Source organism: Oryx dammah, unplaced genomic scaffold (assembly GCF_014754425.2).
Source record: "Oryx dammah isolate SB20612 unplaced genomic scaffold, SCBI_Odam_1.1 HiC_scaffold_1, whole genome shotgun sequence".
Classification (NCBI taxonomy): Eukaryota; Metazoa; Chordata; class Mammalia; order Artiodactyla; family Bovidae; genus Oryx; species Oryx dammah.
Genome location: NW_024070185.1, coordinates 44,259,656 through 44,279,187, shown reverse-complemented (window position 1 = coordinate 44,279,187; position 19,532 = coordinate 44,259,656). Strand labels below are relative to the sequence as shown.

The following is a 19,532-nucleotide window of genomic DNA, read 5'->3' as shown; positions in this document are numbered from 1 at the left end:
AGTACTGGAGTTTCAGCTTTAGCATCATTCCTTCCAAAGAAATCCCAGAGTTGATCTCCTTTAGGACGGACTGGTTGGATCTCCTTGCAGTCCAAGGGACTCTCATGAGTCTTCTCCAACACCACAGTTCAAAAGTATCAATTCTTCAGCGCTCAGCCTTCTTCACAGTCCAACTCTCACATCCATACATGACCACTGGAAAAACCATAGCCTTGACTAGATGGACCTTAGTCGGCAAAGTAATGTCTCTGCTTTTGAATATGCTATCTAGGTTGGCCATAACTTTTCTTCCAAGGAGTAAGCGTCTTTTAATTTCATGGCTGCAGTCACCATCTGCAGTGATTTTGGAGCCCCCCAAAATAAAGTCTGCCACTGTTTCCACTGTTTCCCCATCCATTTCCCATGAAGTGATGGGACCATATGCCATGATCTTCATTTTCTGAATGTTGATAATTACACCCAATTTATATCTCTGGTGTCTAGGTATGTGTGTGTGTATATATATATATTGGGAGTTGAACAAAACAGATTTAGGAGGATAGAATATCTTATCATTACAGTCTCCAGAGACCACATCCACCCTCTTTTTCTCCTCTCCTTAGTGATGTACTGTCTGCCTTCAGGGTGAAGGCTTCCAAGCAGAGAGTGAGCTTCTTCATTGTCCTTTCATATCAAAAGTCTCAGACACAGTGAACTGAACTCACCAGAAATGACCATCCTTTCATAGCAAAAGTATCAGACACAGTGAACTGGACTTGCCAGAAAAGGCAGGTGTGCTTTTGGGGGAACTTGATTCCCATAGGGGAAAATAACTTCTAAAATAGTCACCCTTGGACCCAGTACTTCCTTTATCAGATCTTTTAGCCACTGAGCAGATTTTTAGTGAGTCATTACTCCTCTTGTGACAGTCTATGGAATGGTTAGCTTTTAAAACAGTCCAGAAAATGCCACCCCTCCAAGTAGATCTCAACCCTCCCTGTCAATTTGGAGTGCTGTGGTCAAGAATGATTTTTGAAGTTACGACTTTCTCATTTTATTTCCCATGTTCTGGCCAGTGCCCATGGGATCAATTTGTTTTTTCATTTCAAAATGACTATGTACTCTTGTCAACTCGGTGGACATGAATTTGAGCAAACTTCAGGAGATGGTGAAGGACAGAGAAGCCTGGTGTGTTGCAGTCCATAGGGTCACAAAGAGTCAGACGTGACTTAGTGACTGAACAATAATGTACTTTCTAGAGAAAAGCATTTTTGAGGCTACAGTTCAGATTCTATATTCAGAGATGAAACACTTTGGAGGAGAAAATTTGGCTCCTGGACCACCAAATTAGGGAACTCGTGCTTTAAAATTGTTGAATTTTGTTCATTTTCCCCATTCAAAAGATGGCTGGGTTTGCCTGTGCCACTGGCCCCCACTGTTCTACTGGATAATGGAGGATTCTTCCATTTAATGTCTGTCGTAGGCACCACAGTGTTCAGAGGACAGTGTGCTGGTTCCATGATCACTAGGATCTGATGGACCCTAGACAGAGACAGCTGGGGTTAGAATCCCAGTTTTATCCTGCCACTTACTGGTTCTGTGGCCCAGAGTAGGTTACTTAACCTCTCAGTACCTCATTTTCTCCTTTGTCCTAATTCATAGGGTTGTCGTAAGAGTGAGTTAATAATTCTAAACTGCTTAAACTGGTGCCTAGCATACGTTAAGCACTTAATAAATGTTAGGTCTTATTACCAGCATAGCTTTGAAAGTGCTTTCATTTGGTAATAATTACACTTTAACTTGATGAAATAATAGATTTCAGGGTAGAATAAACCCACTTGAATTTGAGAAATAAGATGCTTCCAGCAACCAATGATCCTAACGTCATCAAATATGAAAAGTCCTGAATAAGCACATGGCATGTGTCCTATTAGCATCTGTTAAGTAGATAAACACCTAGAACCTAATACACATTGTCTATCATCTTTTCTGGAATCCAGAATGAAGAATTTCAGAATATTAAAATTCTATGATCTTATGCAATATCTTAAGAGCTGCCTTTAAAAATCCTTAAGCACACGAGGAGAGGGAAGTGGGGTGGCAGTGATAAAAATGGTTAAGCCCCGAGCATTGGGACAGGGGCTGGCTGACCAGACCAGAACCCCATTGGCCAAGCTGTGCAGGGAGGCATGCAGATGGCCTGTAGATATTAACCCTTTTAACTTGAAAACAAAAGCACCCTTGTGCCCTGGGAGCAGGAGCTCCAGCTCAGATGGCCCAACTGGCTGTAGAAACACTGGAAACTCCAGCCTCCCAGCCTGCCATGAACACCAAATGCAACAATCAGTGTTTCTTGTTGCCCTGGAAGGAAGCTATGCAGTAAGTTTGGGTGTAGCCTATTATCCCCTGGAGTCAGAGTTTGGGGGAGTTTCCATGGTTAACCAGGATGCAGAAGCATAACAAACCTGGGTGGCTTCACAAACAGGATCAGGGCCATATGAGTGCTAAAAGAGGTCACTTAAGAATGAACACGGACAAGGCAATGGCACCCCACTCCAGCACTCCTGCCTGGAAAATCCTATGGACGGAGGAGCCTGGAAGGCTGCAGTCCACGAGGTCGCTGAGGGTCGGACACGACTGAGCGACTTCACTTTCACGCGTTGGAGAAGGAAATGGCAACCCACTCCAGTGTTCTTGCCTGGAGAATCCCAGGGACGGGGGAGCCTGCTGGGCTGCCGTCTGTGGGGTCACACAGAGTTGGACACGACTGAAGTTACTTAGCAGCAGCAGGAATGAACAGCTCAGGTAATCAGGTAATCCCTGGGATAGGATAAAGGGGCTTCTCCTCCTAATTAGAAGTTGCAGATCGTTTTCACTTAATTACCTGCCACATCTTGCTTGAAAGTCATCAAGGAAGATTTCAAATCACTTGCTTGAGGACTTTTCGAGAAAGAAGTCAGAAGGGCAGGTGATCCTCTATGAAAGCTGACAGACCTGGAGGGAAGATCTGTACAAAGGGGTGGATGGCAATGGTAGATATTATACATGCTTCTGCATCGAATGAGATTAGAACTCCCCCTCTCTGAATGGGGCAGCTCATTTTCTTGTTGCTTAATTTTAAAAGTGCCAAGGAAGCCCACCACTAGAAGCACACCTTTCTCTCTTATTTCTGAAACCCGTGCTGTTGGGAAGAAAAGACTGTCTTCTTTCAGCTCCATCTACTCTCTGATGCCCAGGCCAGACCAGGGCAGCTCGAGAATGCTAAGTGACATTTCTCCCCCTGAGCCCAGCACTGGGGGAGGTAGTTGCACTGCCTGCCATGCTCAGTTCTAACAGAACTAATCTGATTAGAAATCAGAGGCTGAGAGAGCCTGCTTTTGCTAATTCAACAGAGAGAGTCTTCACTCTTTGGCATTCCATTTTTCCCCAGGACTTGTTCACATTGTTAAATCATTTGATTCTCACAGTGCTGTGAGCTGGTAAAGGCAGGTATTAAGTACATTTCATCAGAAAAAATAAGATTCAGATCAATTAGGGAAAGTGCCTAAGATGATACAGTGTGTGCATGCTCAGTCTATCCAACTCTTCACGACCCCATGGGGTGTAGCCTGCCAAGCTCCTCTATTCATGGGATTTCCCAGGCAAGAATACTGGAGTGGGTTGCCATTGCCAAGGGATCTCCCCAGTGCAGAGACTGAACCCACGTCTCCTGTGTCTCTTGCATTGGCAGGCAGATTCTTTACCACTGAGTCACCTAGGAAGCCCAAGATGATACAACTAGTATCTAAAAGAGCTGGACTCATATCTGTGAGTCTGTGCTCAGTCACTCACATCTATCCTCCACTTAAAAGGGTAGTTGGGTTTGATTGAAAAACCTTCTCACTACTAACATTTTAACAGTTCTTTGCTGTGAGCTCCGCTCTGGCCATAGTAGGGTGCAACATCACTGGCTTCTACCTCCTCGATGTCAATAGGACCACCCTCCAACTGTGACAAACAAAATGTATCCAGACATTGCTGAATGTTTCCTGGTCTCTGGTTGAGAACCACTAGTTTAGGGTGTTGTGGATTAAGGTGGATTTAGGAATAATGTAACCTAGCAGGACCCTATGGCGCCTTCCCAGGACAGGCCTTCCCCCTCCATGCTCTGCTTCAGCTCCTCTCTAAAGTACACAGAAAATGGTACTTGATGCAAATTTCCTGAGTTGTTTCGCAGATGTGAAAATGCCCCACCAAATAGAAGATGTTAACTACTTGATGTCCATGAGCAAACAGCCCCAGGTCTCCTTGAGCCTAAGGACTGATGAAGGAAACCCCCATGACACTACCCCCCTCAGCATCAGCCAATCAGAGAATTGTTTACAATCTGATCAGGTATCCTGTGACTCTCCAGCTCTCTCGCCTGGCTTTTTAAAATGCTTTGCCAAATAGAGGCTCTGTGACAATCTAGAAGGGTGGGATGGGGAGGAAGGTGGGAGAAAGGTTCAGGAGGGAGGGGACATGGGTGTACCTGTGGCTTATTCTTGTTGATGTGTGACAGAAAGCCACAAAATTCTGTAAAGCAATTATCCTTCAATTAAAAAAATAAAGTCATTAAAAAAACAAAAAAACGCTTTGCCAAAACCCTTCAGGGAGCTCAAGAGTTTTTAGCACCTGAGCCTCCTTGCATGGCCCTGTAATAAACCTTTCTCTGCTCCACCTCACTGTGTGTGGGAACATGAACTTATATTAACACTAACACTCAGAATGCCACAGGATCACTCTTCCTATAGACCAGTGGAGGTTTACTGATGACAAGGGCTGCTCATACAGAGACAAGGTTGTCTCTGCTCAGCTATAGAGTGTACCTCCATCAGGGCAGAAGGCAAAGGTCTTATTTCTGGAAGTGGAGGCTAAAGGGAAGAAGAGCAGTTAGCGCTGGGACACATGCCAGCTCTCCCTTCCCATCTCAAAATGTTATTTTTTCAATTTTTGAATAAGCAAAACATTTATATGGTTCAAAGTTAAATATGCATCAAAAGTACATACAGAAAAGCTTCCTTCGACCCAAGATTCCCACCATCCAGTTCTCCCCAGAGGCAGGCGATGTTGACATCTGCCTGTGTATCTTCCCATGGATGTTTTATAAAAGAGCTTGTATTTAAATAAATATTTCCTCTTAGCTAGAAGTATTGCTGAGTCATGAGTTCACTCATGTTTCAAAAGTCATCAAGTGCATGAAACAGGGCACGCAAAGCTGGTGCACTGGCATAACCCTGAGGGATGGGATGGGGAGGGAGGTGGGCGCGGGGTTCAGGATGGGGGACAGATGCACACCCATGGCTGATTCATGTCAATGTATGGCAAAAACCACTATGATATTGTAAAATAATTAGCCTCCAATTAAAATAAATAATTAATTTTTAAAAAGTCATCAAGGACATCTTCACTGACAGTGTGGACCAAGGAAGGCAGGGCTCCTCCCACCTGTCCCTGCCTGCCTCCACTGAGAGGGACACAGGCTGAGACAATGGATTTACATGACAACTTAGGTCTTAAAAATCAAAAATGAAAAAAAAAAAAAAAGACCCTGGGGAATTTGGGTCAAGGACCCTGTTTATAGCTAGAGTGGTCAGTTTGCTACTAGGTCACTGTGAGTGCTCTCACTAAGTGTGCCCATCCTGGTGGGAATTGGTTAACATGATGAAGAGATCACCTGCAGTCGAGGTATTGGTGCTAAAGATGGACCCTCCAGACCTACAGCAGCCTGTGGAAGTCATCAAAACCAGACTCTCCTGGGGGGAGGAGGCCCTGCTGTGGGCAGGCCCAGGATGGAAGGAGGAGTAGAGGAGGGAGGGTGACAGGCCTGGAATGACAACTTTTGGCTGGGGAGGTGAGAGAGGGAGGGAAGCAAAGGGCAGCACTACAAATTTCCCATGCCTGCCCACAGCCAGCCAACCTGGAGACATTGATTCTGGCGGACAAGTCACAAAACTAGGACATCCCAAGGCTCCAACTTTTCATGTTCCTGATAAAGAATTGCCAGGTGACCTGGCATAAGCCATTGAGCCACAATGACATATTTGTTTTGGAAGGGTGGGAGTAGATGTGGGCAATTTCCTCATATCCCAAAGAAAGAAAACTCAGGCCTCCAGCATTGGTATTTCATTCAATTGAAACCACTCATAAAGTGAACTGATGTCCTCTTTTCTGCTTCCTTCCTCCTTCTTTATGACCTTGTTAAAAAAAAAAATCTCATCTTCAAACTTCTCTAGTTCCACCAATGGTAGAAAATTTCTATCATTATTATGATGGAAAATTTTCAGGCCAACCTTCATTGTAATTTGTACTGTCACGTCATCATGTCACTAAACACCAAACCAATGTCACGGTACCTCACTGCCTAGAATTGTGCTATCTAATATGGTAGCCGCTAGCCACATGGGTTTATTTAACTAGAATTTTAAAAATTCCTTCCTCAAACACATGGGTCACATTTCAAAAGTCCAACAGCCACACACAGCTTGTAACTACTGTATTAGTATAGATCATAGAACATTTCCATCACTGCCAAAAGTTCTAATGGATGGTGCTGGCTCAGAATATGAAATCCAAAGGCCTCTAACCAGCACTCAAAGCTAGCAGTCACGTACAGCCAGGCCACACTCCCAAAATTTCCTCTGCTTTCTGCAAACAATGACACTTAGCTTTGTTTAGACCAGACTCCTGTCCCTCCAACAAATTGCGTTCACCCCCGATGATTCTGTGCCTGTACCTTCGATTCCCCGTCCCTGAGACAAATGAGTAGATCAATCAACACACAGTCCCTGAACGAGTGGGATTTTCTGCCATGACAAAAAGCAATGAGGCATCTAAGAAATTTTTATCCCAGCAAAATGTTCTGCTAACAAACAAGTCCAAAAAAAGGACATTTTCCCAGAAGACTGTAATGAGCTTTGTACTTGTCAGGATTTGCTAGACGATTAAGTAAAACGCCACTTGTATTGGCCCTTAATATCAATTTGACTTATTTCTTTTTTTCATGTGGATCTCCTATTTCTTTTCTCTTAAATAAGTTGTATGGATATAGGAAGAAGTGACCAGGCCTTACATGCATTTCTTTTACATCTTCCTCTCCTATCTCACCTCCTTCCCCAAACAGCCCAGAGATTGCAAACTGGCCCCCATGTGAGGACAAGATACAACTGATACAGTTTGTTGCTTTTTTCAGAGTGGTTTTCTTTGTTTTGTTTGGGGGGGCTTTTTTTTTTTTTTTTTGGTAGAAACAGAAAGTTTGCTTTATTTAGGAGACCAGCACCTGGGGAAACAGTGGATTCCTGTCCAGAAACCAACTGCGAAATTCTGCCAAACCATGAAGGTTTTAAAGGGAAAATCATTCAGGTAAAGGGTCAGAGTCTTTGTTATCTTCCACTGTGTACAGACTTCCTAAGTGTAATATTGAGTAATTTTGAATCAGTTGCCAATCTTTCAACAATTAGGAGTTTTACATCAGAATCCACATTCTTTATTTCATGAAAAATCAGTTTTCTGGCAACCCTGGGTAAGGCCTCACACAAAGGTTTATTAGCTAGTGCTTAAGGCCATCTGTCTCCTTTATAAAAGGAATGTATTCTCTTGTTCAGCACCTTCTCTCTGCTTATTTTATTCCCTTATTATCTGCCTGGCCCCTGAGGCCTGTGCATTTACAATTCTTGCAGAAGATACCCAATAAATGAACTGAGAACAGAAACAATCACACTCCTTAAGAAAGCCAGGCAGCTCTTAATACCTGTCTTCATGGGCAACATGTTTGTTTTAAGCAGCTAAAATCAAAATTCTTATCTCAGTCATTAGCTAAACACATTAACCTTCCCAACTGATTTTAACTATTCTTCCTGGGTTTGCCAGGAACTGATAATGGATTAGAGAAATGGTCAACCGTAGGAACAAAAAGCAGTCAGCCTAAATAGTCACATGAAAATAATTGAGACTCAGAGAGCATAACCGTGTTCCATGAACTCTGAGTGTTCCCTAAAAACACGTGGGCATCACAGCACTTATGATGCTGAGTGTTGCTGGCAGCTGCCCAGTGAACCTTAACACAGAAAACCTAAATCCTCTCATTAACTCTAACCCTGTATCGATTTCTCCTCTTTTGAACCTTTGTTACAGACTACTGTGTTTTAAAATTGTTTTCATGTCTTGGTGCTCCCACTCAATTGTAAGTTCCTTATAAACTCTTTTGATGTTCTTCTCACACCTAGCACCCAAGATCAGGGTATTCTTAACCTGGACTGGCTTCAGTCATAGGCAAAATTCAAAGGGTCATTTAAAAGAGCATACCCCATGGTCAAGGTTTCAAGACTGGGAAAGAAATTTAATTTTAAGGTATTTATAAAAGGGGCAATAGCTATGAAATGTATAGTGGGTTTGATGACACCAATCTAGTCTGTTATTACTCCCAGCTTTCTGTCATCAGCACATCTGCAGAGTATAAATTAGATATCTTCATGAAGGTCATGGGTAAAAATATGAAGCTACACAGGGACAGCTTATGCATCTTGTCAGTAAATACTAAGTGAATAAGGAACAAAACTTCTACTCTTTGGGAACATTAGTCTAACCAGGTACAACCTACTAATTATAATACTTTATCCATACTTTTCCACCTTGTCTGAAAGGATGCAACAAGAATATGCCAGCTATCTTTAAATCAAGATTCATTAAAATTGAGAATTCTTATCTGCAACCAATTTAATGATTCTTTCATAACAGGAAGTGCAATTAATTTAACATAAACTCCATCTTTATGAACCTCTGCAGCTTTGTGAAAGACACATGTTTCTTCTCTAAATGTATATAGCTATACTAATCCATGTTCAAATTACGCTGAGGAACAGTTTCACGTCTGGTCTCCAGAATGGTTTCCCTCATTTTTGAAAACAGGGATGATATTTGCTCATCTCCTGACTTTTGGTAAGTCTTCCAGTCTCCTAATTTTTCAAAGTTCATTCAGTGGTTTCCCTATTCTAGCTTCAAGTTCTTTTATCTGGGAAATGGTTTAACTGGGCCTAGAGACAAACACATCTCCGGCAGCTAATGTAACTCCTGCTATCAACTCTTCTAAGTCCACCATTAACACCTCCAGTTTAAAGACCTTTTGCTAAATGGAGAACAATTAAATTGAATAGTTTAGCTGAGCCATTACCTGTTAGCAAAGCAACACTTTTTCTCTACGTGATCCCTTCTTGCTTTGTACATCAACTGCATATTAACTGAGGGCTACAGTTCTAGGCATTGTGTTGCGCTGTGGTGCTTTTCTTATAAAAAGGCTAAACATCTCTTCTCTTGTTAATCTTCCTTTTAAAATCAGAGATCATTAAAAAGCTATGTCATCACACATGAAAAGACATCACTGTTTTTGTCCTCAAGTTTCCTGCATCTTCTCTTATTTATCAGAATCATCTGCAGTCCTACAATGTGATTTTTAGTTTTTATAACCTTCGCAATATGCTGAGCCAAATTTCTTGTTAGAGACATTCATCATAGAATCACACCTATAATATTATTAAAAACCTACTTTACTACTTCTTGGGCTAGACACATTTAGCAGACTCCAAGATCGCTTGGTCACATTCCTTCTATCACTTGTGCGTCACTAGAGAGCTCCTGTAAAGCAGAACAGAGTCAAGAATCACAGTGCATCTTGATGCTGGCTGAGAAAACTGCCTGAAAGTGATCTGAAGCAATGTCAAGCTGGCAGTTTGACCACCTCTGTGTTGGTCTCATGTTTGACCAAACTTACAGAGAGTCTTGGGTATATCAGGTAGGATTTCATTTTCTACCTGTGCTTAAAAATAAATAACAATGTATTGCTGTCTCTGTTCAGATTTACAAATTTTATAAGCTACAACATGACACGTGAGAGCTTGTGAATATGTTTAACTACCCATACACATCACCACTTTGGGTGGCAACCACTCTGTTTATACTACTAGGTTTGGCTGAATAGAAAAGTCAGAAGAAAATATATGCCAGGAAAAAGCACATATTATTCCACATGAAAATGGAACAGGAAATATATCATGTTAGTTCCATGACCTGAATCTGTGGGTAGATCACATGGCTCATGTACTTTATGACAGAACTTCTTGCTAGCTATCCATTACCGAGTGAAATGCAAAAGGAAATGTTAGGTATAATAAACCTATGATACACAAACCATCTACTCCCAAGAGAGAAGAAGAGCAAGGTCTTTTAAAAGGTAAAATGTATAGTCAATTTAAAATCAGGAACAGTGGTGCTTGGGGACATACATTATGCTTCTGAACATCAGCTTGGTTGCCAGGAACCAAGAATTTATTGAAGTCAAAGAGTAGTCAGGCAAGGGATGTTGGGAAGTGTGGAAAGAGATTTTTGTGAAATGGGCTGAAGACATGGAATCTGAGAGGCTTAGTAAGGGGTATGATGAAATTTCATGTTAAAAATCTTTTTTAAGGGTGGAAAATGTTTAAAATTTTGGTGGTAAATAGCAAGTCAATTAAAAGATTCTTATGGTAGACACACAACATTTCACACACATAGGGCCTTCTTCTTAGGAAGGGTTTTCAAATAACTACCTTCTGTCGATATTCTATCACAGTAACTGTGGTGGGCAGAAAAATGTCCCCCACCCCCACCGCAAGATGTCCACACCCAAATTCTTGGGATCTGTGAATACGTTACAGTACATGACAACAAGGAGTAAGGGTGGAGAAGAAATTAAGGTTCCTAATCAGATGACTTTAAAATAAAGGGAGTATTCTGGATTATCCAGGGGGGCTCAATATAATCACAGGCATCCCTTACAGCAGTGGTTTGTGCAAGCAATTTTTTCCAAGAACTGGGTGGGTGAGGGGGTGATTTCAGGATAACTCAAGCAAAGCAGCTGCCTTGGTGGCTTAGTTGGTAAAAGAATCCACTTGCAATGCAAGAGACTTCCTGCAATATAGGAGTCCTGGGTTTGATCCTTAGGTGAGGAAGTTCCCCTGGAGAGGGACAAGGCAACCCACTCCAGTATTCTTGCCTGGAAAATCCCTTGGATGGAAGAGCCTGGTGGGCTACAGTTCATAGGGTCACAAAGAGTCGGATGGCATGACTGAGTGAGCAAACTACCATCAAGAGCATTACATTTATCATGCACTTCATTTCTATTATTATTACATCAGTTCTAGCTCAGATCATCAGGCATTAGATCCCACAAGTTAGGGACTTATGATTTAAAATATCAGAACTGGAACTTTCCTGGCAGTCCAGAGGTTAAGACTTATCTTCTAATGCAGGGGGTGCAGGTTCAATCCATGCTCAGAGAGCTAGGATCCCATATGCCTCGGCAGCTCCCCCAAAAGCAAAACATAAAATAGAAGCAATATTGCAACAAATTCAATGAAGACTTTAAAAAAGTGTCAGAATGATAGGGCCTGATAAAGACTCAATTGGCCTTTCCTGGCTGCGAAGGGAATCATGACTCAGAGAAAACAGGCAACCTCAAGAAGCTGGAAACAACAAGAAAACAAATTCTTCCCTGGAGCTTCCAGAAAGGAAGGCAGTCCTGTGGACACCTGGCTCTCGACCCAGTGAGACCTATGTCAGACTGGTGACCTACAGAACTGTAAGATAATACATTTATGTTATTTAAGCCACTAACTTTCTGGTCATTTGTTACAGAAACAGGAAGCTAAGGCAGTAACTTCCATACAAATGCTTTGGAGGAAGCAAAGGCTTATGGCAATATTAGCATTCTAAGCAATAAAACAGTTCCTTTTTTTGAGCTGAAAAAAAGAAAACAACACACTCATTCACCTTTTTGTAGGTTTTCTCTTCGTTTTGTTTCCCAGGTGCCGTGTCTCCATTCTCAGCAGCAGACGACATCTGTAAAAAGAAGTGGACCTATCTGAATTTAGAAGTTCTACACTGAAATACAATAGGCTAATAATACTGTTACCTAGAGAATCTGTTTTGGTTAATTACATTCTCGTTGTTATGGCTGTGGTCTCTAAAAAAGGAAGACATTTCTTAAAATACTAAGGAAAAAAAATTCTGTGTTCCCCAATCTTTCCAAAATAATGCTTTACTTATAAACCATTTTGGTAGCATACTTTACTCCATATGCTCTAAGAAAGGTGCCATGGAAGTCCAAGCCCAGATTATGTGTATAAGTTTCTTTCTACAAACTCTTAAACCCTTTTCTTCTGGTTATATATGTCTCCTATAAAAATATCTGGAAAGTACCAAAAAATATGAATCACAACAAAACAATTACTCAGTTCTACTGCCCTTGGGCAACTCTGCTACTCACATTTTGGTATATTTGTTTCCACCTTTTGTACCATGTACTTTCATATGAAAAATATTATGATACCATCTTAATCCAGCATTTCTCACTGAACATTTATGTAATGAGCATTTTCCCATTTGAACATAAAAACCTCACTGAAAGAATAGTTTTTACTAGTTGCAAGAGACACCACTGTGTGAACATAAATGTGTGTTAATACTTTAGTTAACAATGCCAATATTGAAGAACAGTTGATGTGGTTCAGGGGTTTTGTTTCTACAAATAACGTAATAGTAATGATTTTGTGCTTCTATCTTTGTCCAACTTCAATGTTTTATTGAACTAGTTTTCTAGAATTACTAGATCGTTAAAAAACTGAAAGCTCTTATCATATATTGCTAAATTTCCTTCCTAGAAGAATACACCCATTCACACTATCAGCAGTGAGTGGGAGCTGGTTTCATTACATGCTTAGCAACGACTATGATCATTTTAACTATCTTTGCTAATTTGACAGGTAAAAGAAAGTACCTCCTGATTTTAATTGCCTCTTTGAAAATTGTTAGTGAAAGTTAACACTGTTTATATGTCTTTCTTTTAGCTCTCTGTATTTCTTCTTTCAGCTTTTCTATTATTTTGCTCATTGGTCTATTGGTGTTTAGTGTCTTAGGTATTGATTTTTTACCTATTATGGTCAGTAATATTAGTGGTTTCCTTATTGGTTTTTAATGTATTAAGGTTATTAAGCTGTTTACAGCATATTATTAGTATCTTCCATGCTCCTTTCTTTTAATTTGGTTTATAATTACGACATGGAGAAGTTTATTTTTATACTTAAAACTATTGACTATCTTTGTGATTTATTCCAATGCTTTTAGATAAAAACTTTTTCATTGCAAGGTATCAGATATTTAAACATGTGTTCCTCTCATCTTTTAATAATAAGATTTTTGTATACTCTAATTCATCTGACTTCTTAAAGTCAGTTACTTATGTGGTAAATAAGGGTAACGACATAATCAGGGAGCCGTGATATTTAAGGGCCACATCTTAAATTGCAATGAAGAGCATCCTATACACCATGGAGGAGAAACTTCTTTCTCATAAGCCTTTTGAAGCACATTTTTAATCCTGGGCTTTTAATAAATAGTGTGGGTGAAGCCTAAGAACCTGCCAGCTATTTCTCTATACTGGAACAAAATGACTGCCATGAGCTGGATGTGACTAAAAACCATCCAAGAAAATGGAAGAATGGGCCATGGCAAGCCAATCTCACCAGACCTGTGATGCCTACCAGTCCAAGCATTCTCTTAGATAAACTTTCAGTTCCATTCAATCTGTCCATATTAGAATATAAAGTTTTCAAGTACAGATGTTTCATATACTACTGCTTCCCACTCTCTATGTGCTTAATTTATTAAACGAATAATTGACTTTTCTAGTCTCTTCATGATATTTTGGTGAGATGTGAATAATATATTAGTAGAATTAGAATATCTGATATGTTTTATAATAGAAGGCTCAGGGTGAAAACCAAACCCAATCTTGTATCATCCCTCTTGAAAGCTCAAATTACATAATCACTTTAAGAATATACAGGAAGTAATCAAATATTTGATCCCAATTTCTATATTAAGGTATGTTAGTGTAATTTAGTACATACTACTAATAATAAGTAAAAGTAGGATTTTCTTTAATCTTCAACTGTTTAATAGAGCCCACAGAATGAAGATCTCCATAAAGAATGCCATTTCAGTAATTGCACTTTATCTAAGCCTTTGCAGCTTTTAAAACTGAAAAACTTCAAGAGCATAGTTGAAAGGGCTTGAAAATACAACCTTAATGAGGAGTTGACAAATGGCATCAATGAAGGACAGATGATTAGATGGTTTTTATTATTTTGTAAATCATTCCTTACTGGACAGTAGGACAGAGGAGGAGAGAAATATGTATACTTAATATATTTAAAAAAAACAAAATAGCAATTCCCTTTAGACAGCACAAAAGAGATAATAATGTTAAAGGGAGGCCATGAGATATCATCTGGGTTCAAAGGTTTTTTCTTTTTTTTCCCCCTGTAGGATGATGTTTAACAAAGCCCACGTGGACCTATTCACCAGGATATCCATGTAGGAGAGGCAAATGAGATGCTTGGGGATGCCCTAGTTAACTGTAAATGGCTATTAAAATGGTCACAGTGATAATTACTCGGGCTTCCCAGGTGTCTCAGTGGTAAAATAATCCACCTGCCAAGACTCAGGAGAAGTGGGTTCGATCCCTAGGTTGGGAAAATCCCCTGGAAGAGAGCATGGCAACCCATTTCAATATTCTTGCCTGGAGAATCCCATGGACAGAGAGCCTGGCGGGCTATAGTCCTAGGCTTGCAAAGAGTCGGACACAACTGAAGCGACTTAGCATGCATGTGATAATTACTGTTTGTTCCTAGACTTCCAACGTTCTGCACTAGTTAAGGTACATCACTTATATAATAACTATGGAAGCCAAGATAAGTATGGATTAAAAATAGTTTTTAAAAACATTATAATCATATATATTTTTATATATGTGTACAAGGAAGGAGGAAAGACATTCACAGAAGTACTGGTAAGTATCTATAGATGATGAGATTGTGAATGCTTTGTGTTTTCCTGTTATTTTTTTGCTATATTCTCCAAGTATTCTGCAGTAAGCGCTGCTATATTTAAAAGTAATGAAAACATTAACACTTGTCAGATATTTAACCACACTTAGTAATGAACAGCAGAGACCATATCTCCTGGGTTCTGCCCCTTTCAGCATAACAACATCCACAAAATTTCCTCTTCCAATTTGGTTATTTTCTGTTTTTAATCTGATAATGTCAAATTTAAAAGCCATGAACTAGATACATGATTTATAGTATTTGTAAACATAATGAATCCACTGGAAATAATTAAAATATAGACTGTACTTCCTTACCTTTGTAAATGAAATGGCCAGTCATCTGTAGTTGGTTGTGCTGAGTGGCCTATTCATTGTTGAGACTGTTTCCCTTCCCAGGTTTCTGTTAAAATAGAAATCACTGGCCATTATTTATTCATACCTCTCTTTCATCTCCCAGAAAGGATAAGAGGTGGCTACAGGGTTATATATATATACATATATATATACACACACACTGTAGTCAGCTAAGGGGCCTCCCTGCTCACTCAGACGGTAAAGAAGCCTCCTGCAATGCGGGAGACCTGGGTTCGAACCCTGGGTTGGTAAGATCCCCGGAGAAGTGAAAGGCTACCCACTCCAGTAGTCCTGCCTGGAGAATTCCATGGACAGAAGAGCCTGGCAGGCTACACGGGATCCCAAAGAGTCGGACATGACTGAGCAACTTTTCACTCACTCACTCAAAATTAAAACAAAGGAAGCAATGTGTGTATAAATAAAGGGAAGATAAAGGTGAGGAACAAGGCGGTGCCAGCAGTATGGGCTGTACAAAGAATGTGCACTATGTAACCCTGGGCAGTCACTGAATACCCTGGTCAGTCTCCAGCTGACTCTGAGATTCCTAGTGGTCTTAGCAGAGGAAGACATAATCAGTTACATGAATGCCCAGTGCTCAGAAGAGAAAAACAAGTCAGTTGCTCAAACAAACCACACTGGGGATTGAGGCTGGAGTGAACATTTCTCCTGTGGGTCTACATAAAAGAGACCCCACATGATGTGTGGGTAATTTTTCACTATTATCCCTGTGATAAATCATGTGATTTTCATGAGGGCTGTTTCAATAACACAACAAACCTTTTCTCTTGCTATGTTTTTATACAAAAGAGATACTTTCTCATGGTAACCAATTTTTAAAAATACAGAGTTTAAAACAAAAATGGGCTTCCCTGGTGGCTCAGATGGTGAAGCATCCACCTGCCATGCAGGAGACCTGAGTTCAATCCCTGGGTCAAGAGGATCCCCTGGAGAAGGGAATGGCAACTCACTCCAGGACAGAGGAGCCTGGTGGGCTACCGTCCATGGGTCACAAAGAGTCGGACAGGACTGAGCACCTCACACCCACAGAAAGTAAAAGTGAATAAGGTTCCACCAGTATCTCTCCAATGAGTTAACCAATGGGAACAGTTTGTTGACTATCCTCCCAAAATCTTCCCTATCCTATACACACACATGCACACACTTATTTCAGCCATTTACTTTTGTTGGCATTTTAAATATATTTCTTCAAGTCTATATTACATATTTATCTCATTAACAAATAACCACATTGTTTCCACAAAATGGATGTATCATCATTGAAACAAACACTCCCTTCTCGGAGAACATTCAGTCTATTTCCAGGATGGGCTACTATAGCCAAAGAAGGAATAAACAGACTTACATAAACACCTTTAAAGTTCTAGTGCTTTTATTTCTGTGGGAAAGAATTCTGGCAATCAATCCCAACTTGATAGGTGCATTAAGTATTTGAAGGATCTTTGTTACATTCCTTGAATAAAAAGGGTGAATCAAATCAGTTCCATGATGCATGAGTATCTGCTTATTGACATACTAATCAGCACTGGATGTTTGCCATATTTAAAATGTTTACCAATTTGATGGGCAGAGAATGACACCTTTAAAATGACACCTCAGTCATTTTAATTCATGTTCTCTTACCACTAATGGGCTTCCAGGTGGTGCTAGTGGTAAGGAATCCTCCTGCCAATGCAGGAGACGTAAGGGACATGGGTTTGATCCCTGGCTTGGGAAGAATCCCTGGAGGAGGGGATGGCAACTCACTCCAGTATTCATGCCTGGAGAATCCCATGGACAGAGGAGTCTGGTGGGCTACAGTCCATAGGGTTGCAAAGAGTCAGACATGACTAAAGTGGTTTAGCACACACACCACTAATGAGGCCTATTCTCTTCACAGGCTTACTGATGATTTCCATTTTCAGTTCATGTCCTTTGCTTATTTTTATACTGTGCTTTTATACTTTTATAATCAAATTGTAAGATCTCCTGGTATATTAAACATTAATTCTGTCTCATGAGCTGCAGGTATTATTCATCTTTTGGTTCTGCTTATGGTGTCTTGTCAGGTAGACATTTTAAATATTTACATAGTCAAATCTACTTATTTTTCCTATATGGACTATGGATTTACTGTCTTACTTGGCAGAGTTTTTCCAAGTCTGGTGTTATACTACATGTATTCTCCTATATTTTCATCAAACATCTTTATAGTTCATTTTTAACATTTGATCTTCACTTCAGATGGAATCTAACTAACCTCATCTTCTTCCAGATGGGTAGCTAATTTGCCCAGCATCATTTACTTTATAACCTATCTTCTTCTCACTGGAAAGACATGTCTCCTTTAGCAAATATTAAGTTTTCCTATATACTTTAATATATTTCTGGACTCTCTGAGTCAAAGACTTTTTGACATTTCTAAGCTAACATGTTGTCTTAAATGCAGTAATAAGACAGCATGCTTGTGATATCTGCTGCTACAAGTTCCCATACTATTTTTCTTCCAAGTTTATATTTTTATATGGACTTTAAAATCACATTGCTTGACCTGAAAACATGCCAACCCCATTCACCTCCTGTCAACTTGGCATTCTGACCAGAGTTATATTAAATTTATATACTAATTTTGGAAGCATTAATATTTTAGGAATTTTAAAGTTTTCTTATTCAAAAACATGGTCCAGTTCTCTGTCTTCAAATGTTATTTTATATCTTTTACTACATCCATATTTTTGCATTTGTCTTACATCTTACTAAATTCATCCCTAGATATTTTAGCTTGTCACTCTTTTAAATAGGGTGACAATTTAAATTTTTCTATTTGTATTTCTATCCAGTTATTAATTCACAGAAAGAAAATGATTGGGTTTCATCTATTATCTTTCACCTAGTCATTTTACCAAATCCTCTTACAGAATTTTAAAAGATTTTAAGTAGAGTCTCAAAAAAAAAAAAAAAAAGATTCTAAGTAGAGTCTCAACTTCATCATGTGCAATATTTATACATCTTGTTTCTATTTCTTTTCTTATTGCATTCACTGTACTTCTTTAAAAAACACTGAATAATAGTGGTTGAGTAACAGCAGTAGTGCTTGATATTTATAATATAATCCTATAGTAGTCACTATCCTCCATAATGTTTTTGTTTGCTTGGTAGCATGGTAGCTTCTTTCTGCTATATTCCCCTTTACTTTTTATTAGGAATGTCTACTGAATTACATCAAGTGCATTTTCAACATCAGTTGATATAATCATTATCTTTTGTTCTGCTATGACAAATAAAACATTGAGAAATTTCAAAACGAAAAATTATATATTTCTAGAAAAACTCTAACTTGGATTTGATTTGCTACTATTTTTAAAAGGATATTTTTATAATTGAAATTGAATGATTTTTCTTCCATCTTTATCAGATTTTGTTAATAAAAAATGAATACTTTCTAAAATTGAAAGGCTTTCTCTCTATGTGCACTCAGTTTTCTGGATTATTCATTTCTTGAAATTTATAACCTTTCTTTGAATCAAATTTCTATAATTTATATTGTTAGAAAAATCAGTTTCCTTTAGATTGTAAAATTTATTGTCATATAGTTAAACATAATATTGTTATTGAATTCTTTTAATGTCTTCTTCTTTATTCCTGATAGAATGTGTGTGTGCATGTATGCATATATTTAAAAATATAGATGTACTATATATTGCATATATATGTCATGAATATGTATCTTTTAGTCAGACTTCTCTTTTCTATTGTTTTTTGTGGCCACTTTCACTAATTTTAACTTTTACTATTAATAATATCTTCTTCAGGCTTTTTAAGAATTTCTTAGATACACTGCTTAGTCTATTTTCACTCTTTTAAAAAAGAGTACTAAAATCACTTAGGCTAAAAGTACTCTTAAATATATTAATGATTCCCCCATAAATTTTGATGAAGTATTCTGTATAGTTTATTTCCAAATAAATTTGTCATTTTTAATTTGATTTTGATTTAATTTAATTTGATTTTCCACTTGATCTAGGAATCATCTGTAAGAGGGTTTCTTAGTGCTAAGCATTTATATTTTCATTATTAGTACTATTCTTTCATTCACTGCCACATTCTTGCTTACTGCACTGGGATCAAAATATGGAATGAATAAAAGCTACCCCTGACCCCCAAAAATATGCTTTTTCCTATGGACATTGAATAACTTTTTGAAAATGTTTCAAAGACACAAGAGAAAAGCGTGCATTTTCTGCTTATAGGGTAGAAAAACACT

General features: G+C 39.0%; 1 protein-coding gene across 2 annotated transcripts in view; it reads right to left on the bottom strand.

Moving 5' to 3' along the window:
* PIP5K1B (phosphatidylinositol-4-phosphate 5-kinase type 1 beta) overlaps window positions 1–19,532 on the bottom strand; it is a 352,598-nt gene that overhangs the window by 218,743 nt on the left and 114,323 nt on the right. Inside the window, exons 2-4 of one of the 2 annotated variants that reach the window (XM_040249072.1) lie at window positions 15,233–15,317; window positions 11,800–11,868; window positions 2,864–2,986 (exon numbers count right to left, since the gene is read on the bottom strand). In XM_040249072.1, coding sequence (XP_040105006.1) covers window positions 2,864–2,872 — 9 coding nt within the window. In that variant the 5' untranslated portion in view covers window positions 2,873–2,986; window positions 11,800–11,868; window positions 15,233–15,317. The remainder of the gene's footprint in view (window positions 1–2,863; window positions 2,987–11,799; window positions 11,869–15,232; window positions 15,318–19,532) is intronic. The other variant, XM_040249018.1, reaches the window with a different exon arrangement.